The 24,630-nt window shown below is 55.0% G+C and overlaps 9 protein-coding genes across 9 annotated transcripts; 4 read left to right on the plus strand and 5 right to left on the minus strand.

Moving 5' to 3' along the window:
* Positions 1 to 247: 247 nt before the first annotated feature.
* Positions 248 to 1,397, plus strand: GCG54_00004766 (Mitochondrial ATPase complex subunit ATP10; the record flags this gene model as incomplete). The annotated part of the gene is made up of 2 exons (XM_045404810.1): positions 248 to 672; positions 728 to 1,397. 2 exons carry the CDS (start codon positions 248 to 250, stop codon positions 1,395 to 1,397), a joined length of 1,095 nt encoding a protein of 364 aa, XP_045262753.1.
* Positions 1,398 to 1,676: 279 nt separating this feature from the next.
* On the minus strand, positions 1,677 to 2,625 carry GCG54_00004767 (Golgi SNAP receptor complex member 1; the record flags this gene model as incomplete). The annotated part of the gene is made up of 2 exons (XM_045404811.1): positions 1,677 to 2,180; positions 2,239 to 2,625. The coding sequence occupies 2 exons, from the start codon at positions 2,623 to 2,625 to the stop codon at positions 1,677 to 1,679; spliced, it is 891 nt and encodes a 296-aa protein (XP_045262754.1).
* A 37-nt stretch (positions 2,626 to 2,662) lies between these two features.
* Positions 2,663 to 3,703, plus strand: GCG54_00004768 (60S ribosomal protein L35; the record flags this gene model as incomplete). Its single annotated transcript, XM_045404812.1, is given in 4 exon segments — positions 2,663 to 2,670; positions 2,957 to 2,990; positions 3,176 to 3,432; positions 3,451 to 3,703. 4 exon segments carry the CDS (start codon positions 2,663 to 2,665, stop codon positions 3,701 to 3,703), a joined length of 552 nt encoding a protein of 183 aa, XP_045262755.1.
* Positions 3,704 to 7,263: 3,560 nt separating this feature from the next.
* GCG54_00004769 (uncharacterized protein) lies at positions 7,264 to 9,462 on the minus strand (the record flags this gene model as incomplete). Its single annotated transcript, XM_045404813.1, has 4 exons — positions 7,264 to 7,535; positions 7,582 to 7,728; positions 7,782 to 7,821; positions 8,341 to 9,462. 4 exons carry the CDS (start codon positions 9,460 to 9,462, stop codon positions 7,264 to 7,266), a joined length of 1,581 nt encoding a protein of 526 aa, XP_045262756.1.
* Positions 9,463 to 11,900: 2,438 nt separating this feature from the next.
* Positions 11,901 to 13,811, minus strand: GCG54_00004770 (Bifunctional purine biosynthesis protein ADE17; the record flags this gene model as incomplete). Its single annotated transcript, XM_045404814.1, has 3 exons — positions 11,901 to 12,056; positions 12,107 to 13,589; positions 13,666 to 13,811. 3 exons carry the CDS (start codon positions 13,809 to 13,811, stop codon positions 11,901 to 11,903), a joined length of 1,785 nt encoding a protein of 594 aa, XP_045262757.1.
* A 1,309-nt stretch (positions 13,812 to 15,120) lies between these two features.
* Positions 15,121 to 15,603, plus strand: GCG54_00004771 (uncharacterized protein; the record flags this gene model as incomplete). Its single annotated transcript, XM_045404815.1, has 2 exons — positions 15,121 to 15,351; positions 15,445 to 15,603. 2 exons carry the CDS (start codon positions 15,121 to 15,123, stop codon positions 15,601 to 15,603), a joined length of 390 nt encoding a protein of 129 aa, XP_045262758.1.
* A 481-nt stretch (positions 15,604 to 16,084) lies between these two features.
* Positions 16,085 to 19,870, minus strand: GCG54_00004772 (Pre-mRNA-processing ATP-dependent RNA helicase PRP5; the record flags this gene model as incomplete). Its single annotated transcript, XM_045404816.1, has 3 exons — positions 16,085 to 18,720; positions 18,775 to 19,258; positions 19,313 to 19,870. The coding sequence occupies 3 exons, from the start codon at positions 19,868 to 19,870 to the stop codon at positions 16,085 to 16,087; spliced, it is 3,678 nt and encodes a 1,225-aa protein (XP_045262759.1).
* Positions 19,871 to 20,363: 493 nt separating this feature from the next.
* Positions 20,364 to 21,330, plus strand: GCG54_00004773 (uncharacterized protein; the record flags this gene model as incomplete). Its single annotated transcript, XM_045404817.1, has 3 exons — positions 20,364 to 20,435; positions 20,496 to 20,544; positions 20,609 to 21,330. 3 exons carry the CDS (start codon positions 20,364 to 20,366, stop codon positions 21,328 to 21,330), a joined length of 843 nt encoding a protein of 280 aa, XP_045262760.1.
* Positions 21,331 to 22,164: 834 nt separating this feature from the next.
* On the minus strand, positions 22,165 to 23,381 carry GCG54_00004774 (uncharacterized protein; the record flags this gene model as incomplete). The annotated part of the gene is made up of 4 exons (XM_045404818.1): positions 22,165 to 22,485; positions 22,541 to 22,665; positions 22,720 to 23,147; positions 23,221 to 23,381. 4 exons carry the CDS (start codon positions 23,379 to 23,381, stop codon positions 22,165 to 22,167), a joined length of 1,035 nt encoding a protein of 344 aa, XP_045262761.1.
* Between the last annotated feature and the right edge of the window lie 1,249 nt (positions 23,382 to 24,630).

The following is a 24,630-nucleotide window of genomic DNA, read 5'->3' on the forward strand; positions in this document are numbered from 1 at the left end:
CCTCAGTCGGTTCTCCCCGCAGTGTCCCACAATCTCTTATCTTGCACCTAGCTGTGGCTGGAACTGTGGCGGCAGCTAGACGGAACGACGCGGCATCAGGAACACTTGTGGCGCGACTGTTCGGTTTTTTTCCTCAGTGACCTGCTCCTGCTCGTCTTGCTGCGCTTTGCATAGGAACTTCTTCTCCCGCTGAGAGCCGAACAATCTCACAATACTCACACCCCCGCGGCCAAGCTAGACCGCTGCAATGGCCCCAATCGCCCCGTTCCGCACCATGGCGCTGTCCATGGGCCCCTCGAGGAAGGCCTTGTCCTGCGCCGTCTGCGCGTCGAGGCGGCACCTGAGCACCACCCGTCCCTGGCTCGCCGGCGCCCCAAAGCCCCCAGCCCGTCCCTTCGCCGCCGCAAAAAAGCCCGCCCCGGACTCGGCCCCGGAATCGGCCGTCGCACCCGCGGAGTCGGCAAAGCCCGACCTCCCCGCGGCCGCTATCCATGCCCCGAGAGCGTACGGCAAGAAGGTCACCAACTTTACGCCGCAGCCCCTGCCGCGGCCCGTTGGCATGGCGTACCCGCCACACCCAGAGGACAACTCGGGCGTCGACAGGAGGTCGTTGCAACAGAGGAGAGACGACTTTGTCGACTACGACAAGCATCTCGTTCGCAGGAAGGAGCTGTAAGTCGCAATGCCTTCTTCTATGGGGGAAAGCATGCTAATGGTAACCCTCCAGCAAGGACAAAATGGCCCGCCCTTACTTCCGCGACTGGCGCAACATGCAATGGCACGAGGGCAAATCCTTCCTCGCGCCCCCATTGCCTTTCAAGGCCGAACACTCCCTCTTCTTCCCCAACTTCGTCGGCGACACCCTGGCGAAGAAGGATAGCCAAGCGCGGGACACGACGCGGGCGCTGCTGAATAAGGTGACGGTGGTGGCCATGTACAGCAGCAAGTGGGCCGAGGACCAGACCAAGACCTTCATTTCCCCCGAGGCGAACCCGGATTTGCACGAGCTTGTGTCCAAGATCAATGGCAGGGCGCAGATTGCGCAGCTCAACATCGAGGACAATAAGTTCAAGGCGTGGATCGTCAAGCTGTTCCAGAGCAACTTGCGCAAGCAGATGCCGGAGAGCGACTGGGGTAAGTACTTCTTGGTTCCCCGCGCCATCACGACCGAGATCAGCGAGTCGATTGGATACCTGAATAGCAAGGTCGGCTATGTGTACCTCGTAGACAACCTGTGCAGGATACGTTGGGCGGCGAGCGGTCCCAGTCGGCCGGATGAGAGGGATAGCTTGGTGAAGAGCATGAAGCTTGTCCTCCACGAGTGGAACAAGGCCGAGCAGGCGACGAAAGAGGCCAGCACAGCACAGAAGGCTTTCGGGGATGATAAGTCAACATGACGATTCAAAACATGAAACGGTTTATTCAGGGGCTTCACAAGCAATAGTATACGGCAGTCAGGTCATAGCCTGCTGCCTATAGATACCCCGTGTTTTTCTAGTGTACAATATGCACCAACAGGATACCCTCAATTCCAGACAAAGACAACATCAAGCAATCCCAGAACGCCGTCGCAATCCTTATGCCGGTAATCCCACCCAGTCGTAACGGCTTGTTGTGACAAAAACAGACATAACGAGGACGTTAAACCACACATTCTCTTTTCAATAGCAGGATCGTTATAGGAACCACCAGAAGACGAGGAAGCAGAAGGCGATGAAGACGCCCATGATTATGCCGTCCCGGCGTTTCTTCGCGGAAATTCGGCCGATGAGGCTGTTTAGCCCTGGGACCTGGCTGGCGGCCATGGTGATGCGACGGTTGATGCTAGCGAGCGTCTCGCGCTGGATGTTGAAGTTGTCCTGCACGGCGTAAGCCTGAGAGAGGACGCTGTCGGCCATGTTGTGACTGTTATCGATGCGGTTGCGCTCGGCGAGCATATATTCGGCCTCAGCGGCTTCGGGGTTGTTGGCTCGGTACTCGTCAATGTCGGAGCGGACATTGGAGAGAAGGTGGGCGCGGTCGCGGGCCTGGGCGATTGTGTTGCGGATGCGCACAAGGTCGCGCTTGTGTTCGGCAAGCTTCTCGCGGAGGAGGGCAAGGTTGTTCTGCTTCAAGGCGGAAGATGTGAGGGTCGCTTCGGAGTCGAGGAGGCGGGCTAGTTGGGAGATGACGCTCTCGCGCTGATGGTCGTGGTGTTAGCTGAGCCGAGGTTGGCGGGGACGAAAGCGGCGGTCTTACTCTCTCGAGGAGATCCTGGAGCTTTGCTTCTGTTGTCCTTTCATCTTCTGTCGGTTTTGCTGGTATATCTGATACTGTCGAGAACTGGGAGTATGTGTGGAACAAGGTCTCTGTCTGCGCGGCGACTCGGATGTCAGGGAAACCCGGCGGAGAGAGGATGCTTGCTGCGAGCAGTGGAAGTTCATACCTGCGTCTCGAGACTTCGCGCTTGTTGCCGTAGCTGGGCCCAGCCCGTGTTTCCAGAAGCCGCAGCCATGGCGCTGCGATGTTGTATGCGGTGGTGGGTGTACGCTCGTCCGCTTCGCTGCCTGTGTTCGAGAAGTCGTCTTCAGATGGGCTCAGCCATGTCCGCGCGTCTGGGACGCTGTCGGCAGGGACCAGATGCATGGAGGGAGCTCGGCGTCACATGGCCCGTGCACCTAGAATGATTATGTAAGTGTCGGATGGTGCCGCATGAATCGTTCAGGCCATCCTCGGTGAGCTCGGTGAGCGCATCACCGGGGTCCGAGGGTCTCTGTGGCTGAACAGGCACCGTGGCGCAGGGCCGACTCTGTGCCCCACTGAAAAGCCAGCTCGACCTCCAATCAAATCGATCCCCGCTAAATTTCGATTGCACACCACCACTTCCCATAACCCTAGGGCATTCTTTTCCCGAACCTCGAATTTTTGCAATCTGTGAATTGACCTGACGCTTCACGACGTGTTGATACTAACCCAGATATCCAGCGCCACCCCCCATATCAGTCAAGATGGTGAGTTGACCCCTTGATCACGATGGAATGCGCGATTCCAGAGCAGCACGATATTTTTATCCCGAAATAATCACGACCCCCCGCGCGTCCCCGACCGACGAACGCAAAAAACACCATACATCACGCCCCTCCCAAAGGGGACATACACAGAGAACTTTCGCTGACGAGAGTCTTCATTGTCGCAGTCGTCCGGAAAGGTCAAGGCCAGCCAGCTCTGGAACAAGAACAAGGATGAGTTGACGAAGCAACTCGGAGAGCTCAAGACCGAGCTCGGTCAGCTCCGCATCCAGAAGATCGCCTCTTCTGGCTCCAAGCTGAACAAGATGTGCGTTTACCACTCCAATCCCCGATCGAGGTCCGGCGCAGAGTCTGGGAGGAGAGACAGACAGGAGGAGGAGGCCTCGGAGGATCCGCGAAAGAAGGAAGGCAGAAGGGCTGACCGGTGAAATTTTTCTTACAGCCACGACATCCGCAAGTCGATCGCCCGCGTCCTGACCGTCATCAACGCCAAGCAACGCGCTCAGCTCCGCCTCTTCTACAAGAACAAGAAGTACGCTCCCCTCGACCTCCGCGCGAAGCAGACCCGTGCTATCCGCCGCCGGTTGTCCGCCGCCGACGCTGCCCTCGTCACCGAGAAGGCCAAGAAGCGCACCGTCCACTTCCCTCAACGCAAGTTCGCCGTGAAGGTCAGTCGAATTCGATATCAGCCATGAGGATGAGGACGGGAGAGCGACACGGGACAGTGGAACGGTGCTTTGATGAGTGGGATATCATGTCACCGACAGACCGTCCTGCTCTTGCCACGAGTTGTCCCCTACGCTCTCCCACCTCACCCTCGGTTCCTCCCGCGCGAAGGACACCGTAACTGACTGTGATGCAGGCCGCTTAAATTAGCCAACCGCTCCTGGGTATCTAGGGTTGGGGATGAGGAACTACGAAAATGGAAACGGAGGCGTAACACGTTTTTGGCACACGGGGATCCCGAATTACTCGATGATGCATTGCATGGTCACGGAGGGAAATTAAAGGGTTTTGCGCTTTGTTATTTTCCCAGTGCTGCAAACAAATGGATTTTCTCAACCGGTCATGGCAAACCAAAAAGCTTGGCTCGCAGGTTTTTGCCCTCTCTTCTGTCACATCTCTATGATGAGAGGCTCCCTCCGAGTGTGGTTGGTAGCATAGAGCTGCCGACAAAAATGTCAAATGGGGCCAAAGATGTCCCGACTTCAAAATAATCCCTCCGTTTCCAAAGTGTGCTTCCTCTGCTCATCGTCACAACGCAGATGTCCGTATTCCCGTTCAGCTGCATGTGTTTCCTGGCCATCGTCGACACTGACATCTTGGTGATATTTCGAATGTCGTTCTTCAAAATCACCCTTATGGCTAGCTTTTAGATGCTTGTCGGACGTAACACAGGTTTTCAACGACCGCGACCGCCCTTCAGATCATGCTCTTGTGTGGGTGCATGTAGACATCGCAGGCAATCCATTCTTGCTGCGTCCTTTGCGCCTTCTTGTCCCGCGATGTTCTCGGTCTTTCTCTTATCCTCAGCATGTTCATTTGCGATTCGAGCAATGATTCATGCCCTACAAACATTTAGGCCCTGCCAGATACTCGGTACTAGATCTTTGTCTAGTCATGGTTTCATCAAGGTGTGTTCACCAAGGTATGGTTGTCAACTACGTAAAACCCGAGTTGGCTAATTGCATTATCTCTCAGAAGCGCGTTGTCGTATTTTGATTAAGCGCTACCGGTCGTTGAATTCTTGATTCCAACTCATGAAATCAACCGATGAAGTCTTCAACGAGGATACGATAGCTGTACCATACGCTGCAATCTTTTCCATGTATCTAGCTACCGTCTACTCTTCTCTATGATTCGAAATGAAACGCATTTGCTACTTTCAAACGTTGGCCAAATTAGACCTGCTTTGCCTGACAAAAGCACATCGTCAAATGACTTCGTTGAGATATTATCTTGATCGTGAGATTCCTCAAACAACCACTCACCGCCAGCTATTCAAATCCTACCTAGGGTATAAATAGCCGCAGACACACTTAATCACGGCGTCATATTTCCTGACTTGTGGGCAGCCATGCTCTTGTGTCAGTGAATAAGCTGACATCGAAGAAGACAGTGTATCCTAAGGATCATTCGCCTCAAACAGACACAGATTCCAAGCGAATCGAGCAATTTCAAAGGCACCGTTGCTGCATACACGATTTAGATAAGCCCAATGCCCAGAGACTGCCGTATCCCTTCGCTGGTCCAAGTATATGAATCGACCGAAAAATACGTGATCGCTCCGTCCGCCGCAAACCTGGCAACATGAGCGATGATAGCATATGTGATCCACAACACAGGCAACAAGACCACGACAATAGGAACGATATAGTATTCGTAAAAGCGGCAGGAACACAGACTTGCTGAAATGGGAGGGGAAACCTCTAGGTTGACTTCTTCAACGACAATTATCGACAGCGTATCGTATCCCGTCTCATCGACTGCTCTCTCGAAAACGAAGCGATGCAATCCAGGCCTTGGCAGGACTGAGAAGGAGCACACGAATAGAAGCCGAGAGCAACAGAGAAGACCAACCCTGGTCAAACTCGCGGGGAGTCTGCTAGACCCTGTCGCGACATCCCCCCCCCTCAACTTCCAGATGCCGCCATCTGCTCCGAGAAAAGCCACTTGCTCTCCCTCAAACTCCGTCGTCAACTCGCAGAATTTAGGCATCATCTGCACCATCTCCTTCACACGAAGGATAAGCGGCATTCTCAACGCAATTGTACAACTTGGTGACTTTCGTGCTACTTCTGTAGGACTTTCAACAGACGTCATCCGCACAAGACGAAGACTCCACCGCAGACAGCTTCATTTCCACATTCAAGGCCCCCAACTCTTTCCAAGGCGATCTTTCCAGGGCGAACCACGCCCAGAACAGTCGCATTTGAAAGTCTAAAGCCTTCATTTCCTAGATTGGCCCCGGGTCGAGTTCCGAAAGTCATGAGACAGCAACAAACCCCACCCTGGCGGAACTTCGTGTCTATACGAGTTCTAAACTCGCCCCGGGTTCTTGGTGTCCCGCCACTCCCCCGTCTTCGGTCAGATCCGCTGCTCCATCCTGCATTGGCCAGATTGCGGGGCATTTAAACTTCAGCCTCTCGGTGAACGACGGCGATGATGATACACATGGAAACCATTTTCGTCAATATCCACCGAGATCAGATCTTCGTGCCACTCCACGAGAGCCTTAGGCAATGTGCTTGACAGAGTGGAGTGCAACGCCCGCGGCGTAATCACCCAGCTGTTCAGGGGTACCAACAGCGTCGGCTGGTGAGCAACTTCGACGCAGACTTCCCGAGTTCTTCCCCCGACGCCTCAAATGACTCACCCCCAAGGAGGGCGAAAGTATGCCGCACTGTAGACTGACCTTCTTCGCAGTTGCAGCACCCGCAGTCGCGGCAGGAAGGCCCTCACACGAGACCCAAGCCCAAAGCAGCGCAAACACTCTTCTCAATAGTGGCGAACGGATCTTCTTTCCCTCGTCAAGAATCGTACGATGAGGAACCGATGTCAGATCTTATTCCCAAGGAAGCGTCGGGCCTTTCCCCGGCTTACAGCCATGCTGCAGGCAGGTTTGGCTCAATGTGGTCTCCCTCGGGCTCTTGTGGGGCGTTCGATACACTGAGTTTTCATAGAATTCTCAGTCGTCTGTGAATCCTCTGCCTCGAGAGCAGCCAGTCTGGCTGTCTGGCTATGGTTCGCAGACCCTCTCCCTGACCTCGAGGTCAGCGTCCCGACCAAGACCGTGACGGCAATCATCCAATCCCAACACATCTCGGTTGATCTCAGTATCCCAAAAGATGAAGTACCAACACAGAGACCCGGATGAGCCAGGTTCAAAGTCACCATGCAAGCCACGAACGCAAATCAGTGGGTAGTCAGACTTGTGGCAGTGAAAAATTGTTCACTTGTCTTTGGCTCTGGCGAGCAAACTGTTACTACTACTGCTACTACTACTGCACCACCGCGAAAAACTTGAAAACAACTAATCCTTCAGCCGGCACGAGACATCCTTTGAGATATTTGCCCTCCTGTAAAAGGGGCTACCCAAACACCGATTCCCGGGTATACCGATAACGCCAGTTCATGACCCAGGGTATCTTTTTCGTAAGCCGTGCCCAAGTGAGAAGGAGACCCAATTTCATACCAACACCAAAAAAAACAGACCGAAAGCATACCAAAACGCCACTACCTAGAAGATGCAACATCATTTTGTGTTCTTCTCAACGCGGCCGCTGATGACGCGGCCCGTGCTGCCGTTTCCATGTTGCGTATCCTTGTCCTTGTTGTCGTGGACCCTCATATGTCTTCGCATCTGGTCCAGTCGATGGAAGTCCTTGCCACAGACTTCACAGGTGAACTGACCTTTAACGTTGTGAGTCTTGCGATGCTTGGACAAGTTGCTGGACTCGCCAAACTTCTTTCCGCAGATTTCGCAAGAGAGTGGCTTTTCGCCAGTGTGGGTTCTTTTGTGCATGGCTACGAAGGTCAGCTAGATCATGTTGAGACTTCGATAAGAACTTACTGAGTGCACTCTGCTGTTTGAAACTTTGCTTGCAGCCCGGGAAATCGCACTTCCACGGCTTCTCTCCTGTGTGTATACGCATGTGTTGTGCCAGCGACTGTTTGGCGGAAAGTGCAGCTTGACAGACTTCACACTTGACAGGTTTGTCTGCGGTACAGTCAGTTATCTTCCCTGAAGGGGACTGGGATAGGGTCTCTTACATCCTGTATGCGTTTGCATATGGCGTTCCAGCTTGGACTTCTGGTTGAACGTAGTATCGCGAGGGCATGTGCTCCATAGACAGGGGAACCCCTTTGCCTGCTTGGCCATTACGCTCAGGTGCATTTCTTTGCAATGTTTCTGGAGAGCTTCGTCGTTGGGAAGCCTAAGGCCACAGATCTGGTCATCACTGACTTTCCATTTGCAAGTGCAAGCTTGTCCAATGTCTGTGTCAGGCGTGACTGGAGTCCCCGCCGACATGGGTGTCCCGGAAGCCGACGACAGTGTTGGCGACGACATGTCAAGAGGTGATCGCCTCGAGATCGATTTCTGTGTTGGGAAAGTACCCCGGGAGCTTGGCCAAACTGTTTGTTGCGAGACTCCTTCCATCATGTGTTGTTCAATAGTCATGGGATGCATCTCCCTGATATGATCCAAGAAAGCTCCAGGTTCGGAATGCAAAGGTGCGTTGCATTCCCCTTGCGTGGAGATATCTGTGCAAAAACCTCTTTGTCCTGGGTGGAAGTGCGAATCCATTGGGAGGGGGCACTTTTCAAATACCAAGCCGTTGACCGTGTCGTAGCAAGGTCCCGGACAACGATCAGGATGGTGGCCAGGGGCGTGGTGTTCCAGTGCATGGATGATAAACTGGTTCAAGTTTTCCATGTTGTTGTTCAAGTCGTTCAAGTCGTTCAAGTCGATGGATCCGTTCGTGTAGACTTGAGAAGCATAGAGATTTGGCATAGGGAGACCGTCGGATGGAATATCGTACCTAGCAGATGATGAACAGGAGAAGTCCCCATGCGCCATATTGTAGTTGGGTGTCTCTGAAAGGCCGCCGAGGTTCACTGACTGCATCGTTAAATGAGCCGACAGTCCATGGGGAGTGCCTTGGCCTGAGAAGGGCTGAGAAGGCGGCTGGGACAAAGACTGCGCCGGCCTCGATGGCAACGAAATGAGAGACTCTGCAGCCTTCAGTGAAGGCCCGTCCAGCGCTAAACAGTCTGGTTCGCTACAGACGTCTCCCTCGCACTCAGGGTCGTCGCAATCAGAGAAACTAGAGAGACAAGGAGACTCGGCGCAATCCTTGTTGTTGCAGGCAACGCCCTGCTCGCAGCGGCTGTCGGGACATTGCATTGCGCAGGAATCGGACTCGTCGCAATCAGAATGGTTGCTAGGCATCGCGGGGCTTGACTGCTGCTGCTGCTCCTCTTGATAGCCCATCAACTGCTGCTGTTGCTGCTCGTGATAGGCCGACGTCCAATCCACAGACATTGCATTGTGATGATCGTAGGTCATATTGCTTTCCGACATCAGGCCCATGGGAAAGTTGGAGACGAAGGGGCCGAAAACGTTAATGTCTGGTGTGTGAGGAGTAGAGAGATTGTTGGTTGATATAGCAGCCATGCTCATGCTGCGACCGTGATGGGCTTGATTCATCGTTTGTTGATGACTCTTGGTGGGACCGTGGGTATGTGTATGTCCTGGGGCCAAGTCTAAACAGGTGTCGTCGTGGTAGGAGGGTAGGAAAGTATCATTCACCAGACCATGAAGGTGGTTGTGTGCGTGGCCCTGGAAGTGCTGGGCGTGCTGATGTTGCTCCATTTGCAGTTGGAAATATTCCTGTGTTTCTCCTCTGAGGCCAAGATGCTCATGGATGCCATGGTTGCCCAGGCCGTCCATGATGGAGAGAGATGTGACGTTGATTTCGAAGTTGTTTCCGCGCTTGGGTCACCCCACGTTGATCGTCAATGGGCAAGGTAACTTCGGCCACGAGGAGGGCTGGCAGGAGAAGACTGTCGAGGTGGAAATGATTCGGAAGGTCGCAGAGCCGCAACGGTAAGACCCTGGATAAAGTATGAAGAGCAGATGGTGTAGCCGTAGTGTCTGGGGGTTGGTGGGAAAAGATCCAGTTATGTTTGGGAGGAAATTTGGGATGCAGACGGAATGGCGCCGACTTTGTATGGCTGGAGCACCCTTGGGGTTGGGAGGAAAAAGAACCTAGCGGGACAACCTTGAAGAAGAGGGAGGGAGGTCCAGCCGTTGACAAGCCAGCTCGTGCTATGGCTTGCTTGAGCTTAAGCTTGGGTTTGGGGCTCTGGGCAAGGACGGAGGCAAGAAAAATTGGAAGGTGAATCGAACTGAGGGGAAATGAGCCGGTGGTTCGTCGTCACCCTGGCAGCTCCTGCGACTGGAGTCCTTTTGCTGCGCGTGGTGTGGGAAGGCGGTGTTCACTGCTGGAGTAGGCACGATGCCCAGGTGCGGTGCGCTTTGAGAACCTTGATGGCCACCGGCGCGAAAATGCGGTCTTTCAGTATGGCGACGGAGGGGCAGCGTAACACTGGAATCCCTGTCGCTTCTGTCAAAAACCCATGCTAAAAGATCACTTGTGACGATGAGTACTTACCTTCGGGTCTGAAGGAGTCGAGGCAATATTGCGCTTGCGCTCCGAGGTTTTGGTCTCTCTCTCTCTCTCTTTCTCTTGTGTGTGTTTTTTTCTGGATTGATTGTCGACGGCCACACCAACCCCCTTGACCACAGGGTTCCTGCCGTCTTAAATAATGTAATTTGAGCGCTGCCAACAACAACGTTATCGGTGCTCGCAGACAAGACAAGACGTAAGGTTTCCTCTTTCTAGGCAGAGCTCAGTGAGCGCCGCCGCTGGTCAAGCCATCATCCGCCGTCGTGATGTGTGAACCGAAGCAAGCCTCTCACGAGCAGGAATGCTGGACCTCTGAGAGGCTGACAAGCTGACAACGTGGGGGCGTGTGTGGAGAACACGGGTCACAGGGGGGATTCAGCAAGTGGTTCGGATACGTATCTCAAGAAGGTAATCAGTCGCCTGTGGTTGGCGCTGGGACCCACTACAGTCCCTTTCTTAGCAGATAAGAGGTCTCTGATTGGCTCGGGCGTTCAGCTCTGCGCGTATGTAAGCAGCAATGACCGCAACCCTGCGTCTATGGTGCGCATGTCTTCGCCTGCGCCTGTGCGCCTCCTCGCTGAGATGGGAGGGAGCACTGTGTACGGGACCTAAACACAATCTGTACATCTCATCTTCATTCGAACATCTCCCGCGGCGGTTGAGGCGTTCAACTCCGAGTTAGGGCCAGCTAGCTGGTTGCCTTGTTGCCTCCATGATGAATCTCATGCGAATAGGAACTTTGGGGCTACTGCCAAACCCAATTCCCTGATCTAAACGCAGGCACAAGAACAATGGGATGAGAAAACAAGGCGAGCAGCCAGCCACCAGCTGCATGCCCTTCACTTGAGTTCCAAACTGTTCACGCCACAAAGTATAAGTAGACCACCTCTGCTCCAGTGCTGCGCAAATCACGCGATGACCGCATATGCATGCTTTCAGGAACATGATGTTTCCGCATTTTCGATTTCAACATATTCGTATTCGACTAAACGAATCTCTGGGTGGATCTCGCAGAGTTGAATCCGTGTGAGTCATAACGGACTGGTCAGATGCCCAGTTAGTTGCCTTATAATTTCAAAAGCTTAATTACCACATTGCTGCCATGCCTAACACCGACTGCCGGAAGAAACTCTCAGTACGCAAAAGGCTTCCTCATCCCAACCAGAAAATATCGTTGCATGTGGCTTTAAGAAACTCCCGCCAGACATATCCGATAGAGATACGTCCAGTCAATCAAAATCGCGCGCGGGTGTACGCCATTAGCCCAAGGGAGTAGAGCTTTTGTGGTGAAATCTTGTTTTGCGAAAGAGTACTGTTCGCCAGTGTTATATGATAAACAATGCTTACCGGAAGTGAACTTCCTCCGTAGTGACTTTGAGGTCATAAAAGTAGCAAAAGCCACACCGCATGTTCCGCTATCTGCCTAAATAAGTCAATCCCAAGTACTCCGGATATATGTTGAATATCAGTGCTCTTCCGACGTGGCGTATCTCCCCGGCGCCCCTCCCCACTCACACGGCTACAGCTGCTGCTCTGAATCTGTGATGCATATCATCGTTGAGAGCTCCACAGCCCGAGGCCGGTATTTCTCGGAGTTGAATGGACGCCTCCTAAGTCTCAATTTTTCCCGGATCCCAGCCGATCCAATCATTCCCAATGGTTCCCCATAACACCATAGCTTTTGTCAAAACACGAAATCTTAATGATGGAAGAGGCGGATGTTCTGCTCGACGAAAGTGATGCCAAGCTTCTCCGCAGTGTCAAACACGGCTCCATCGTTCTGGCTGCCGCCAGGGGCGGCGATATACTTGACACCGGATCGAGATGCGCGGAAAACATTGTCGACGAAGGGGAACTAGACTTGATCAGCAGGTGGCTTGCATTATCGGAGCATCTGAAACTTACGAACGCATCACTTGACACGGCGACGTTGGTCAGCTTGCCAAGCCACTCCTCCTTCTCGGCCTCAGTGAAGGCGGGAGGAACCTCCTCGAAGACCGCCTCGAACATGTCGCGCTCCGCGCCAGACTTGGGGAGCTCGCCGCTGACCAGCAGGTCAATGGCGTTGCTCTTGTCGGGGCGCTTGGTGCCCTTCTTCCACTTGATGCCTAGCACGCGGGGGTGGAAGCGGAGCCACCAGTTGTCTGCCTTGTCGCCAGCGAGACGAGTGCAGTGGATTCTGGACTGCTGTCCGGCGCCCAGGCCGATGACCTGTCCGTTGTAGGCGTAGCACACAGAGTTACTCTGAGTGTACTTCAGGGCAATAGTAGCCACAGTCAAGTCACGCAGGGCGGATTCGGACAGAGGGGCAGAGTCCTTGGGCGTGATGATTCTGTTGAAAGACTTCGGGGAAATCTCAATATCGTTACGGTGCTGCTGCAGAGTAACGCCGTACACGGTCCTAGTCTCCGTCTTGGAGGGGACGTAGTCGGGGTCGATCTGCAGAACCAGGTACTTTCCGCCCTTCTTCTTCTTGAGGATCTCAAGGGCGGCAGGCTCGAAACCGGGAGCAATGACACCGTCAGACACCTCCTTGGAGATGATGCTGGCAGTGGGAACATCGACAACGTCACTGAGAGCAATCACATCACCGAAACTGCTCATGCGGTCGGCACCACGGGCACGAGCGTAGGCCTGAGCCAGGGGAGAAGATTCAATACCCTCAATGTCGTTGACAAAGTAGACCTTGCGCTCGTCCTCGGTCAAAGGAGTGCCAATGGCGGCACCGGCAGGGGAGACGTGCTTGAAGCTTGCAGCAGCGGGCTTGCCCAGAGCTTGCTTGAGCTCCTTGACCAGAGGCCAGCTGTTGAGGGCGTCCAGGAGGTTGATGTAACCGGGGGAGCCTCCGAGAACCTTGTAGGGCAATTCGCCAGAAGGCACGAAGGCAGCCGCGGGCTTCTGGTGGGGGTTGGCGCCGTATCTGAGAGCCATGTACTGCTTGCCGTCGGCAGCATACTGCTTACGGAAGAACTCGGAGATGGCGGTGTCATAGTCGGCAGTGTGCTCAAAGGCCTTCAGGGCATAGCGCTTGCGGCTCTCCTCGGTGATCTCGCCGGTCTCAAGCTCCTTGAGGAACTCAGCGTAGTCCTTGGGGTCGCTGAGGATGGTAACACGGCTGTGGTTCTTGGCAGCAGCTCTGAGGAGGGTGACGCCACCAATGTCAATCTCCTCGACAGCCTCGGGGACGGTGACATTGACCTTGGCAACGGTGTCCTTGAAGGGGTACAGGTTGCAAATGACATAGTCGACCTTGTTGATGTTCTGGTCGGCCAGGTCCTTCTCGTCGGACTCGAGGTTTCTCGCAAGTATGCCGGCGTGAACGGAGGGGTGAAGAGTCTTGACACGACCGCCTAGCATCTCAGGGGCCTTGGTGATGGCGGAAACGTCCCTGTACGAGGAGCAGCCCAATCAGTCATGTTCAAGTCACGGAAGCCCAGGTAATGATGGCTTATTGGTAGACTTACTCAACGGGGAAACCAGACTCCCGGATCATCTTGGCAGTACCGCCAGAGGCAAGGATACGGACATTCTGCTGGTTGAGGCCCTTGGCCAGATCCAGCAGACCCGTCTTGTCATAGACAGAGAGGATGGCAATCTTCTGACCCGACATCTTTGCTTCGGTGCCTTCAAAACTCGACGGAATGGCTTGGTGTCGGGGAATGAAGGATGAAAGTAAAGGATAATTGGGAAACGAAGAGGAGTAGGGGAACGGCAAGATTGGAAAAGCAAAAAATTTGCCCTTGCGCGATGATGCGTTGTGGGTGTGAGAGGTAGGCGCGCAAAATCAGCTTCCGATCAAGGAGGGGGAGGGGCAGCTACGAAAAAAAAATAAAACGTTGGCAAAAGTACGGGGCAGATACCGCAGGATTGCGGGGTGTTTTAGTGCTACATGATGTACTTTACAGGTTACTTTGCCCCACGTCGCATGCTCGTCCCTCCTGGTGCAATGCGACAAGATTGACCTCAACTGCAAACCAACCTCCCGGGGCCCCTTCGAGTGGGACGGCGATGAGGGGAAACTGAGCACGAGAGAGGATCTTTCTTCTTCCAGAGCTCCATTCGCTCCTATCCGGCAGACATGGCGATTACAGATATTGAGTCAAGCCAGCGGAGGATTCATTGTCGCGTTTGCCGCGCAGCTTGTGAATCCCCGCCCCCCACCTGGTGAATCTGAAGCGCCAAAGTTTGCAGCGTTCTGCGAAAACACTATGAGAATTGGAGTTTCGGCCATTGGTCCGGCGCTGCAGCGTCATTTTTTGGAGACACTGGCTGGAGGGAGGGGAGGTCGGAGCGACCTGTCTCGGGCCAATGAACCCCGCCCCCGCTGTAGCACAGCCCTGGAAGGCGGTTTACCCGTACAGAGACAAACGGACCCAGCGAAGCACCACGGGACCCTTGCCTGCTGATTGTTAGCGTCTCTTCGCCGGGTGTACCGTGTGCGCGGCGTCCATTGTGGCAGGGCGGCGCAGCTGTCGTCGAACCTCCCGTCGCAGTCTTGGCTTCATATCAATAGACGAGGTTACCTTACGCGGCCCTGAATTTCCCCGGGCCAAGTGATCCTTATGTTGACGTTTTCCTCTCCGAACCTCTTCCAGCGGCTCATCTCATTCATCCGTTCCTACCGCGACAACAGTATATCCCACCGAACGACCGTCGCAACCCTGATCGCAACCGACAAAGCAGATAACCACACTTCCTAGACCCTGCATCCCGGCCGCCGCCGCGAACACACCGTAATTACGTACATCCGCACCGACCTCCTCCCTCCGGACTCCCAACCCGCCGAACCTCATTCCTCCCGACCGTTGGCTCCGTCTTCCGTCCTGAATCGCGTCCCCGAAACGATCTCGCCACCGCCGCGCGCGCATCGATCAAACAAAGGACCATCCGTACCCCGTCCCCGAACCGTTGTTGCGACAATGGGCTCCGTCTGCGGCAAGGAGAAGGGCGATGACAACTTCTCCTCCCCGGGCCGCCCCCTCGGCACCGCGCCCCCGCCCCAACCCAAGACCGCGCCCATCCCCGCGAGAGTAGGAGGGCCTCCGAGGACACTGGGAGGCAGTAACGGCAGCGGCGGCGGCGGCGCATCCGGAGAGCGGTCCAGCGCCGACGCGGACGACGCGCGACGCAGGGCCGCCGAGGCAGCAGAGGTAAGAGGCGCCCCCTCACCGTCCTAAGCCAGGCGACCGATGGACCCCCCTTGGAACGCTATGAGATAGTGTCGCTAACATGTAGTGCAACAGGCCCGCGCGAAAGCAGCGAATAAGTCGACGGGGAAGCTGGGCTCGCAACTGAATGCGCAAAAGAAGCAGACGCAGACCGATTTATTGAAGGATGCCAGCACCCAGCAACTGCGCCAGCGTGATGCTGATGCCGCAGCTGAGGCGAGGACGTACAACTAGACCGGGCGTCGAGAAAGAGAAGGCAGTGTTCTTTACAAGATAATATGGGATTTTGGCGGGCGTCTTTTCCATAATACCTCTTGGTTTTGTCATTATTAGCGCATGGGAAAGCAGATTTATTACATTGACCTATTCTCTGTCGGAGACAACTAGCCCTCCTGTGTTTCGGTCCTGCGCTTCTCAGCATAAGTTGGTGGTCTCTCCGGCCGGACGGTCCCAGGAAGACCAGCAGGTTGAAAGATGCGACCGACGATGGCTGCCTAGTTTCATTCACCGTTCACCGAGAACTGACCCAATCTGAAGAGCATGTTTTTTATTGAAACCTCTCCCTAATACTACAGCCCGATAAGGACGGATCTCCCATTCCGTTATGTGTGCCCTGATGTATATTTCGAGGCGAACCGCCCTCTTTCCAGACGCCGCCACTCCGACAACCGACTTAAATACGAGATTACTATGGACAAAGAAAGACAAAGAGATTCTAGACGACGTTATAACGTCCGGAGGCGGGCGCGCGGCTGTCCGCCGTGGCAGCGGCCACCGTACCTTCGCTCAAGAGACGAGTGAGCTCTGTAATAGCAGCCCCCACCACTACCTCAGTGTCACCCTCAACAAGGATGTACAGCTTGGGGTCTGCTCCAGGAGGAACTTCCTTGCCTGCCGGATAGAAGGTTCCCTTCGTGGTGATTGACACGCCAGTCGCCTCCAGAATCTTGGCCACGTTGGTTCTGTTTGTGACTGCCCATCTGGCCTTCTGCGGGAAGTCGTTGATCTCCAGCGTGGCGTGGTAAGCACCGGCATCAGGTCCCTTGTTGTCAATGGGCTGTCCGGAACGCAGCTGGCCGGCCTTGCCAAGGCGCTCGTTGATAGCACTGATCGCGGCACTAACAGCGTCCAGAGGCTTCTTGCCACCAGGGGCACCCGCGGCCGCCGGCGCGTCCTTGGGCTTGGCTTCTCCCTCAGGCTTGTTGGCGTTGCGTGATACAATTGCGGAGACGGCTGACTTGATGGCAGACGCGGCATCCTTGCCCTTGTCTTCCTCTGTCTTCTCTTCCTTCACGTCGTCTTCCTCGCCCTCGGCCTTGTGAGTCTTGCGCTCGCGAAGACGGGCGGCTTCACGCTCGGCATCGAGACGATCCAAGCCCTTTCCACCGAAACCAGAAGTGTCCTTGGCTTTGCCAGCCTTAACCTTGTCCTTATGGGCCTTGCGCATCTCGTTCAGACGGTCAGGTATAGGTTGACCGCTCTGCTCCAATGCTTTGGCAATACCAGGAGCGCAGTTCTCTTGCTCTTCAGTGATGAAAGTCACTGCAGTACCCTTGTTACCGGCTCTTCCAGTTCGACCGGCGCGGTGGACATAATCTTCCAGATGGTTAGGGGCATCATAATTGACAACCAGCTTCAACTGCTTGACATCTAGACCTCTGGCCGCAACGGAGGTAGCAATGAGAATAGGGACGATGCCCTTCTTGAAATCAGCAATCGTAGAGTCTCGATCAATCTGGTCTTTACCGCCGTGGATGGACATGCATGGGTAACCCTTGACCATGAGCTCCTTGAGCAAGTCGTCTGCCTTCTCTTGACGTTCAACAAAGATGAGAGTACGGGCGTCCTCGTCCTCATCGTAAAGCTCACCAAGGAGTCCTAGGAGGTGAACAAATTTGGCGTCTTCAGGGATGACCTCGACCTTTTGCGTAATGTCTGGCGCTACGACGCTGCGGCCACCGACGGTGATCTCTACTGGAGACTTCAGCACCTTCTTGGTAAGGGAGTCAATGATGCGAGGCATCGTCGCCGAGAACAAGATGGTCTGGCGGTCAGGTCGCATGTTGGCAAAGATCTTCATGACCTGAGGCTCGAAACCCATGTCAAACATTCGATCCGCTTCATCAAGGACGACGTATGAGACGCGGCGCAGGTTGGTAACACGGCCTTGGTTGGCTGCCAGCAGATCAATCATGCGGCCAGGCGTACAGACAACGATTTCGGCTCCTCGCTTGAGCTCGGCAATCTGATCTCTGATCGGCGCTCCGCCGTAAGCGCAGACAGCCCGTAAACCCATGGCCTTGAGGAAAGGCTTACAGTCACGGTGAATCTGAACCGCCAACTCGCGGGTGGGGGTCATGATGAGGCCGATGGGACCATCGGTGTCCTTGATGGGAGGCTGGTCCATAATGTGACGGAACATGGGCAGGAGGAAAGCAACCGTTTTACCGGATCCGGTCTTGGCTACGCCGACCACATCGCGCCCGGACATGATGACGGGCAACGCCTGCATTTGAATGGACGTAGGCTTTTCGTATCCCAAGTCGGCGACGACATCCAGCGTTTGCCGTGTGAGACCACATTGGGCCCATTTCTGGACAGGCCTGGGGACGTCTTTCCCGGAAACCTTGATGCCATCAAGTTCCAGACGTAGGTCATTGGCTTCAGCTTCGGTCAAGGCTGCAAGCTCAGCTGGTTCAACCCAGAAGTTCTTGCGAATTGGCTGCAGATCGAGCTTGCTGTAGTCGATGGTGGGAATATCCTTCTTCTTGCGCTTGGCTGCCATGGCGAGGATTGCATTCGCGTCTTTGTCTTCTGCCTTGAAGGCGTAGTCATCGTCACTGAAGTACGCCTCGGGTTCTTGGACCTTCTTCGATGTTGTACTTGCCTTGGGAGCAGCAGGTTTGGGCTTGGTGTCCAAGTCGGCCATGAAGGCATCCAAGGGATCAACCTCATCTTCCTCTTCGACATCCATCTTGTCCGCGGAGGGTTCTTCGGTAGCGCCGTTCGTCTGAGCCGGAGCCGCGTCATCCATTGTGACGTCGGGCTTTTCGTCGTCTTTTGCTTCTTGCATTTCCTTCTCTCGGCGTTCGTGTGCTGCCCGAGCGGCCGCAATAGCCTCTTCCTCAGTCTCGGCAAAGTTGCCGCCGTCAGACTCATCGTCCTCGTCTTGATCAGCATAGGGGGTGTCATCAGCCTCGAGGGGAAGGGCGGGCAACTTCGTAAGTTTCCTCTTCGTTCCCTCCTCTTCGTCGAGGTCCAGCTTGCGTTTGCTGGGCAGCTTGTCGCTGTCGGCCTGCTTGTGGAAGCCGAAGGCGCTCAGGTTTCCTCGATTGGCGGGCAATGCGGAAGCTGAGATGTCTTGGTAAGCAAACGAATGCGTAGCAGATCGCAGAACAGGCGTACCTTTGGTGGTCTGCGCAACAGCAGCAGTACTCTTTTCAGGACGGCCGTCAAGCAAGCCCAGAACACCGTTCGAGTTGGATTGCTTGAGTGACGCCGCAGACTTTTTGGCAATCGCCTTAGGGTCAAATTTGCCTGAATAAGGCACAGCCGGCGATGCTTCTCCAGATGTCGCCTGTGCCGGAGCTGGCGATGCTGCCCCAGGAGACGCGACAGCGGGCGAGGCTACGGCAGGCGAGGCTACGGCAGGCGAGGCAACGGCAGGCGAGGCAACGGCAGGTGAGGCAACGGTGGGCGAAGCAGCGGCCGGTGAAGGCACGGACTTCTTGTCCATCTCAGCGAGGAGATTCCTAGTCTGACTTGGATTAACCTCATTCTCTTTGCTCGCTTTGTTCTCCCTGCTCTTCTTCCACGCCTCAAGTCTGGCGAGTCGCTCAGCCTTCTTGTCAGCTTCAGTCTGTGCTGGGGTAGGCTTGGGCTTAGCAGCCTATAATCGTTGTTAGCGATGTTCGCACCAAGTATACATGGGGGATATTCATACCTCATTACCGGCAGTTGGCGTGCTGTCTGAAGGCGCCGCGGCGCGCGGGCGGCTATCATCGCGCCTGCTACGGGGGTGGGAATCAGCCGTTCCCTCGCGCCTGGCTCGCAACCTATCCCGAGAATCGTCCCGCCGCGGGCGATGATCTCTGTCGTTATCGCGATGTCGCCGTCTGTCAAGCGACCGATCTCGGTCGGCGTAACGGTCACGCGACCTCCTCCGGTCTCTGTGGCGGTCGTTGTCTCGTCGGCTTCCTCGATATGAATCATCGTCTCGTCGGTCTATGGAGCGGTCCCTGCGGCGGTAGGAGTCGCGATCACGGTCGCGATCTCGGTATCGGCGCTGCTCGTTGAACTTGTCAGAATGCTCCCCATCGCGTCTCCCATAGTGGTGGTGTCTTCTCACATCGCCAGGGCTCCTGGACCGCGAGCGACGACGGTAGTCTCTGCCGTCATCGCGGCGATCCCGATCGCGCCTGTCATCATCTTTGCGGTGGCGTCTCGCGTTGTATTGGCTTCCTGCAGGCGATGGTGAGCGCGAGTCCCTGGTCCGAGCCATGTTGTAGGTCTCGAACTCTCAGCAAGACACTACGTTTGGTGAGAGCTACTTTTTTTTGCTTCTTGTTCTCGCAGGGTTCTGTCACTCTGGGTGTCACCACTGTTGGAGCTTAGCTCTGACAGCTCCGTGGGGTAAAGTGATGGGGTGAAGAAGGAGCGTCGTCAACAGATCGGTCTGCTAGGATGGCGACGCTGATGACATGCGGCTGAAGAAGTTTGAGAGGGGCGGAAAAAGGTCGCGACGTGATAATTAGGTTGCTCCAGGCCGCCCAAACGTGAGGTCAGACCTTGCGGCCAGGACCCACTCTGGTAGACCAATCGAAAAATTCCAATTTAATTCCCCGGAATTTAGCTAGCCTGTAAGGAACTCGCACCGGCGCTTCACCTTGATCAATACCATCGCTACAGAGCTGAGATCATCTTGACTTCCCCTCACGATCATCTGAAGTCCTTGGCAGTTTTTTTACTTTTATTTGTTTCATTTTACTTCAATCATGGCTGGCCTGGTCGCATATGACAGCAGTGACGAGGATGACGATGTCCAAGAGACTATTCCTCAGGAGAAGGTGCCGCCACTCACTCACTACTCCTTTCTCCCAAGCAATTCACTAACTCATCATCCACAGACCGAAACTTCACAAACAACAGCACCGCCCCCACAGAAGTCCGATTCAAGTAAGCTGCCGTGATTTGCGCACTCATCTAGCTCTTGCGAATCTCATATTGACGAAACTTTTAGAAGACGCCAAGCCACCATCATCACAGCCACCAAAACAAGAGGCTCAGGAGCCGCAACCACCGTCAGAGAACATAACGATCGGCCCCGTTCAACAACATTCTGTTCCTCTAGGACCTTCCCTACCATCCATGGAAGCCCAGCTCCCCCAGGGGTCGTTGTCACAAGCAGCCGACGGCGCAGACTCGCCCTACACAGCCTCCCGCGCCCTCCTCCGCGACCTCACCCTCCCCCCGGTCCCGAACTTCGACATCCCCCCCTCGCCTCCAGGCTCCCCTCCCCCAGCCCTAACCGCCAAGTTCACCCAATTCATCGAACTCAAGAAGAAGGGCGTGCACTTCAACGCCAAGCTCGCCCAGTCCTCCGCCCTACGCAATCCAAGCCTGACCGACAAGCTCATGGACTTCGTCGACATCGACGGCCGCGGCGGCTACGCCACCACGCTGCCCCACGACATCTGGGACCCCACGTCTGAAGCAGCCCTCCCCGAGTGGGCCACCAGGACCGCGCTGCGACAGAGCCAGGAGCGCGTCCGCGCCGAGCGTGCTGGGTTGAGAAAGGCCGGCGGGCCAGTCGAGTTCGTTCCAGCGGCTGCCGGCGGTCCTTCTGCATCCGAAGTCGCGTCTCCCGGGAACGAGGCGACGACGGCGGCGGCTTCGGCTTCTTCGTCCGAGCAGGGGGCCCTCTCCCGCGCGGGGAAGCGAAAGGCGGGCGGCGGCTGGTAGTGTGAAAAGTCGATCCCACGCCCCCCCTCAGCTCTTAGTGCATACGGCATATGGGCATAGTCAGCGCTCGCGAAGATCAGTTTGGGGTTACATGGCCTTGCATTACGCGCTGCATGGGGTTGGACAGGCAGAAAAAAAGAGGAGCAAGGTTTCTGCAGGCGTCTCAGGATGTCTTGGGCCGAGGCGCGCTTCACGAGTGGTCTTCTAGCACGTGGATTTGCGATGGGAAGTCGGTGCTTTTTATGTGCGTTGACGGCGTCTGATTGTAAGCGAGGAGAGATGAGAAGGAGGGAAAAGGCATTGTGATACCCCCTTAGGACGATGGCATCCGTGTGTTCCTCTTGTCTCCCATGTGTGGGTGTGCACCGTCATCCGTGTCGTCAGAGCAGAAGAAGTCTGGGACACGGACCGAAGATGAATTTTGGACGACAGGTGACGGGAATGTGCGTCAAGTAAGAAGGTTGAGAAGCCGTAGGGGTGAAGATGGGGTGAGTTTCATGACGTCGGAAATAGGCTTAATCTTGTGTGAACAACTGGCATCGCGAGGTTGTCATTTAGAACCTTCCTGCTGAGCATACCAATCTCTATCGAAAGGGACGATGATTGCGGAACATGTGTCATAATTTAGCTATTGCAGCCATATAGCGCCCAGCTTCACTGTGTATCGTCATCTCACAGAGGTCAAGGTATCGAAATCTTCCACACATAGCACGTAAATCCTCCCCCGTGAACGTAGAAGTAAACCATTATTTCGAACCAGCGAGCAGACACCTTGCCTCCCCATATCCCGGTTTCCCTATGCGTTTATGTTCTCTAGTCGTAAGGCTCGCTTGCTTAAGAGCTGCAGGTAAGATTGAGACCGATCTTCTTGAGGGCGGCGCCGACGTTAATATCAGTAAGGACGGTGCCAGCAGCCAGAGCATCAGCAAAGTACGACAGTCTCTGACCGCCGTTAACGACGTCCTTCCCATTCAGGCCAAAGGGGATAACGCCGTTCTCGCAAGCGGGCTTCGCCTGGATGGCTGTGAGGACGGGGGCCTGTGAGATGTTGGCGCGCATGTTGACGTTGTTGTCGCCCGGATGCAGAACAAGGTTGTCAATGTAGACGGTGCCGATTTCGTTATTGTTGAGGAGGTTGCGGAAAGAGGCGTTGCCCTGGAAAGCTTCGTGTCAGTCACAGCAGCAACCTGGCTGACCCGCATGAACTTACGATTTCGAGAGTGATGACGGAGTGGTTGGGGATCGTCACTTTGCCCTTGAAGTTGTCGCCATTGGCGTCGGGGGTCAGGCTGATCTCGCTCTCTGTGACATTGAGTCCCTTGAAATCGTTGAGGGCTAGGTTTTGTTAGCTTATCATGCGATAACTTGGGGGCTGAACTCAGATCGTACCCTGCAGGGTGACCGTATTCTTGAAGGTCACGGGGTATCTCTTGGGGAGTCCAGAGACCTTGACGTGGGTCTCGCCGTAGACTGTGACTCTGAGGGATTCGTTTGCTTGGAACCAGGTGTTGAATGTTGTGAAGGCCGCCATGTTCTGGATCTGGATAGGCTGGCTGATGTTGACGGTCTGCTCCTTGACGGACTTGGTCTCGGGGAAGTTGATAGTCACAAAGGGGGTGTGCGGCTCCAAGTCCTCGAGGTACATGACTCCCTCAAAGCCCTCAATCGTGGCCTTGACCTTGCCGTCCGATTTCAAAGTCGAGTTGATGGCCATGGTGTATGAGTTGGACTTTGTGTTGGAGAGGGTAATTCCATCGACAACAAGCTCGGCCTCGTCGAGCTTATGCTGGGCAATCTTTGGAACGGCAACTAAAATGCTGTAGGAAAGGTCAGTATCATGCTTGGAGGAGCGTCCCGGTAGTTAGTAAGGGTCTGATCGCGTGTACTTACATGACTGGGACGACAATGGCGATGATGACCACCAGCAGGAGTAGATACGCCCACCACAGCTTCTTGCAATGCCTCATGCAGGACTTGTTCTTGCCGCTTCCTCCAGAATTGACACCGTTCAAGGCGTTTTCGGAATGGTTGATATCTTGCTTGTCCCTCATCTTGACCGAGTCGTGCTGTGCGTCTTATGTGTGTGTTATGCGTTGTGGGATGCAATAGTCGTAGAGTTGTTGCTCGCTTCCGTAACAGGCCGATGTTTCTCTCGAAGGAGGCGAAGGAGCAAACAGTCCGCTTGGATGTCTCGATGACAGCTGAACGATGGCGGGCAGGGTATCGAGGAACCAAGCAGTCGAGTGGGACCGAAGGTGTTTAAGTACAGAGATCGAGAGATGCTTTCTGGGGTAAGGGCTGGGGATGCCGGGGAATAATGGGCACCCTTAAAGCATCACACGGTAGCGATAGCTCGAGATCTTCATGTCCACAATGGTTCAAGCATGTAACCCTCTCGCTCGCCTCGACCCATTCGACTAAGACGCCCCGACTCGGTAGGTAAACGGGGTAGTCTAAAGTTGGGTCGCGGCGCAGGTAAATACCTGGGCTGGGCGTGAGTCGATATTGAGTACATATGTGCCCGGCGTACATTTTGACCTCTGTTCATGGGAAAACGAAGTGGGCGTGTACCATCCATAGTATCCGTACGTTGTGTGCGTGGGCTATCTATCCAACGGATACTTAGCCCGACTGCGTAACAAGGAGTCGGGATCGACCAGTCAGATGGCGCGGCGTGACTGGATGCAGATGAAAAAGCTGTCAGGTCACCAAGATTTGACGTCCGAATCTGCGCTTGGGAGGGTTCAGGATGGATGGTACGGATGGGCTGGCGGCGGTAGACTTGCAAGGGCAGGCCGGGGCAGCGTCCAGATTGGGTGGCATGCCGAGAACAAGGTCGACACCATCTCGAAGCGGTCGCCCCGCATTGTGTGTCGAGCAGAGCCGGGGTGGTCCCTTGCGCGGTGCCTAGTAACACGCAGAGTTGCAATCCTGCTGGGCGACCGGCTGGCGGTCCCTCGGCATCTTGTGAAGAGAATTGAGGTCTTGGGTCAAGCATATGAAAGTGATCTCGTGTGTGGTAGCACTGATTTGCGTCTGCGGCGCAATATACGGGCTCTGGTGGCTTGGCCGCCAAAAGAGGCAGGGGAGCAAGGCGAGAACGCGGGTTGGCCATTGCATTTCGAGACCATGATGCCGTCTTTTTGAATTGCCAGCCCATGATAGGCCGTTCGGGTCGTCGGTTGGCTTGAAGAGCCGGAGAAGTCTGAGAACTAAGATGGGTGCGGCGTGAAAAGAATAAACGGCTGGGGGGCGACGGTTTGCATTTTTTTTGGAGATGAGACAAGCTTCATCGTGGAG

The sequence above is a fragment of the Colletotrichum gloeosporioides genome, assembly GCF_011800055.1.
Source record: "Colletotrichum gloeosporioides strain Lc1 chromosome Unknown consensus_54, whole genome shotgun sequence".
Classification (NCBI taxonomy): domain Eukaryota; kingdom Fungi; phylum Ascomycota; class Sordariomycetes; order Glomerellales; family Glomerellaceae; genus Colletotrichum; species Colletotrichum gloeosporioides.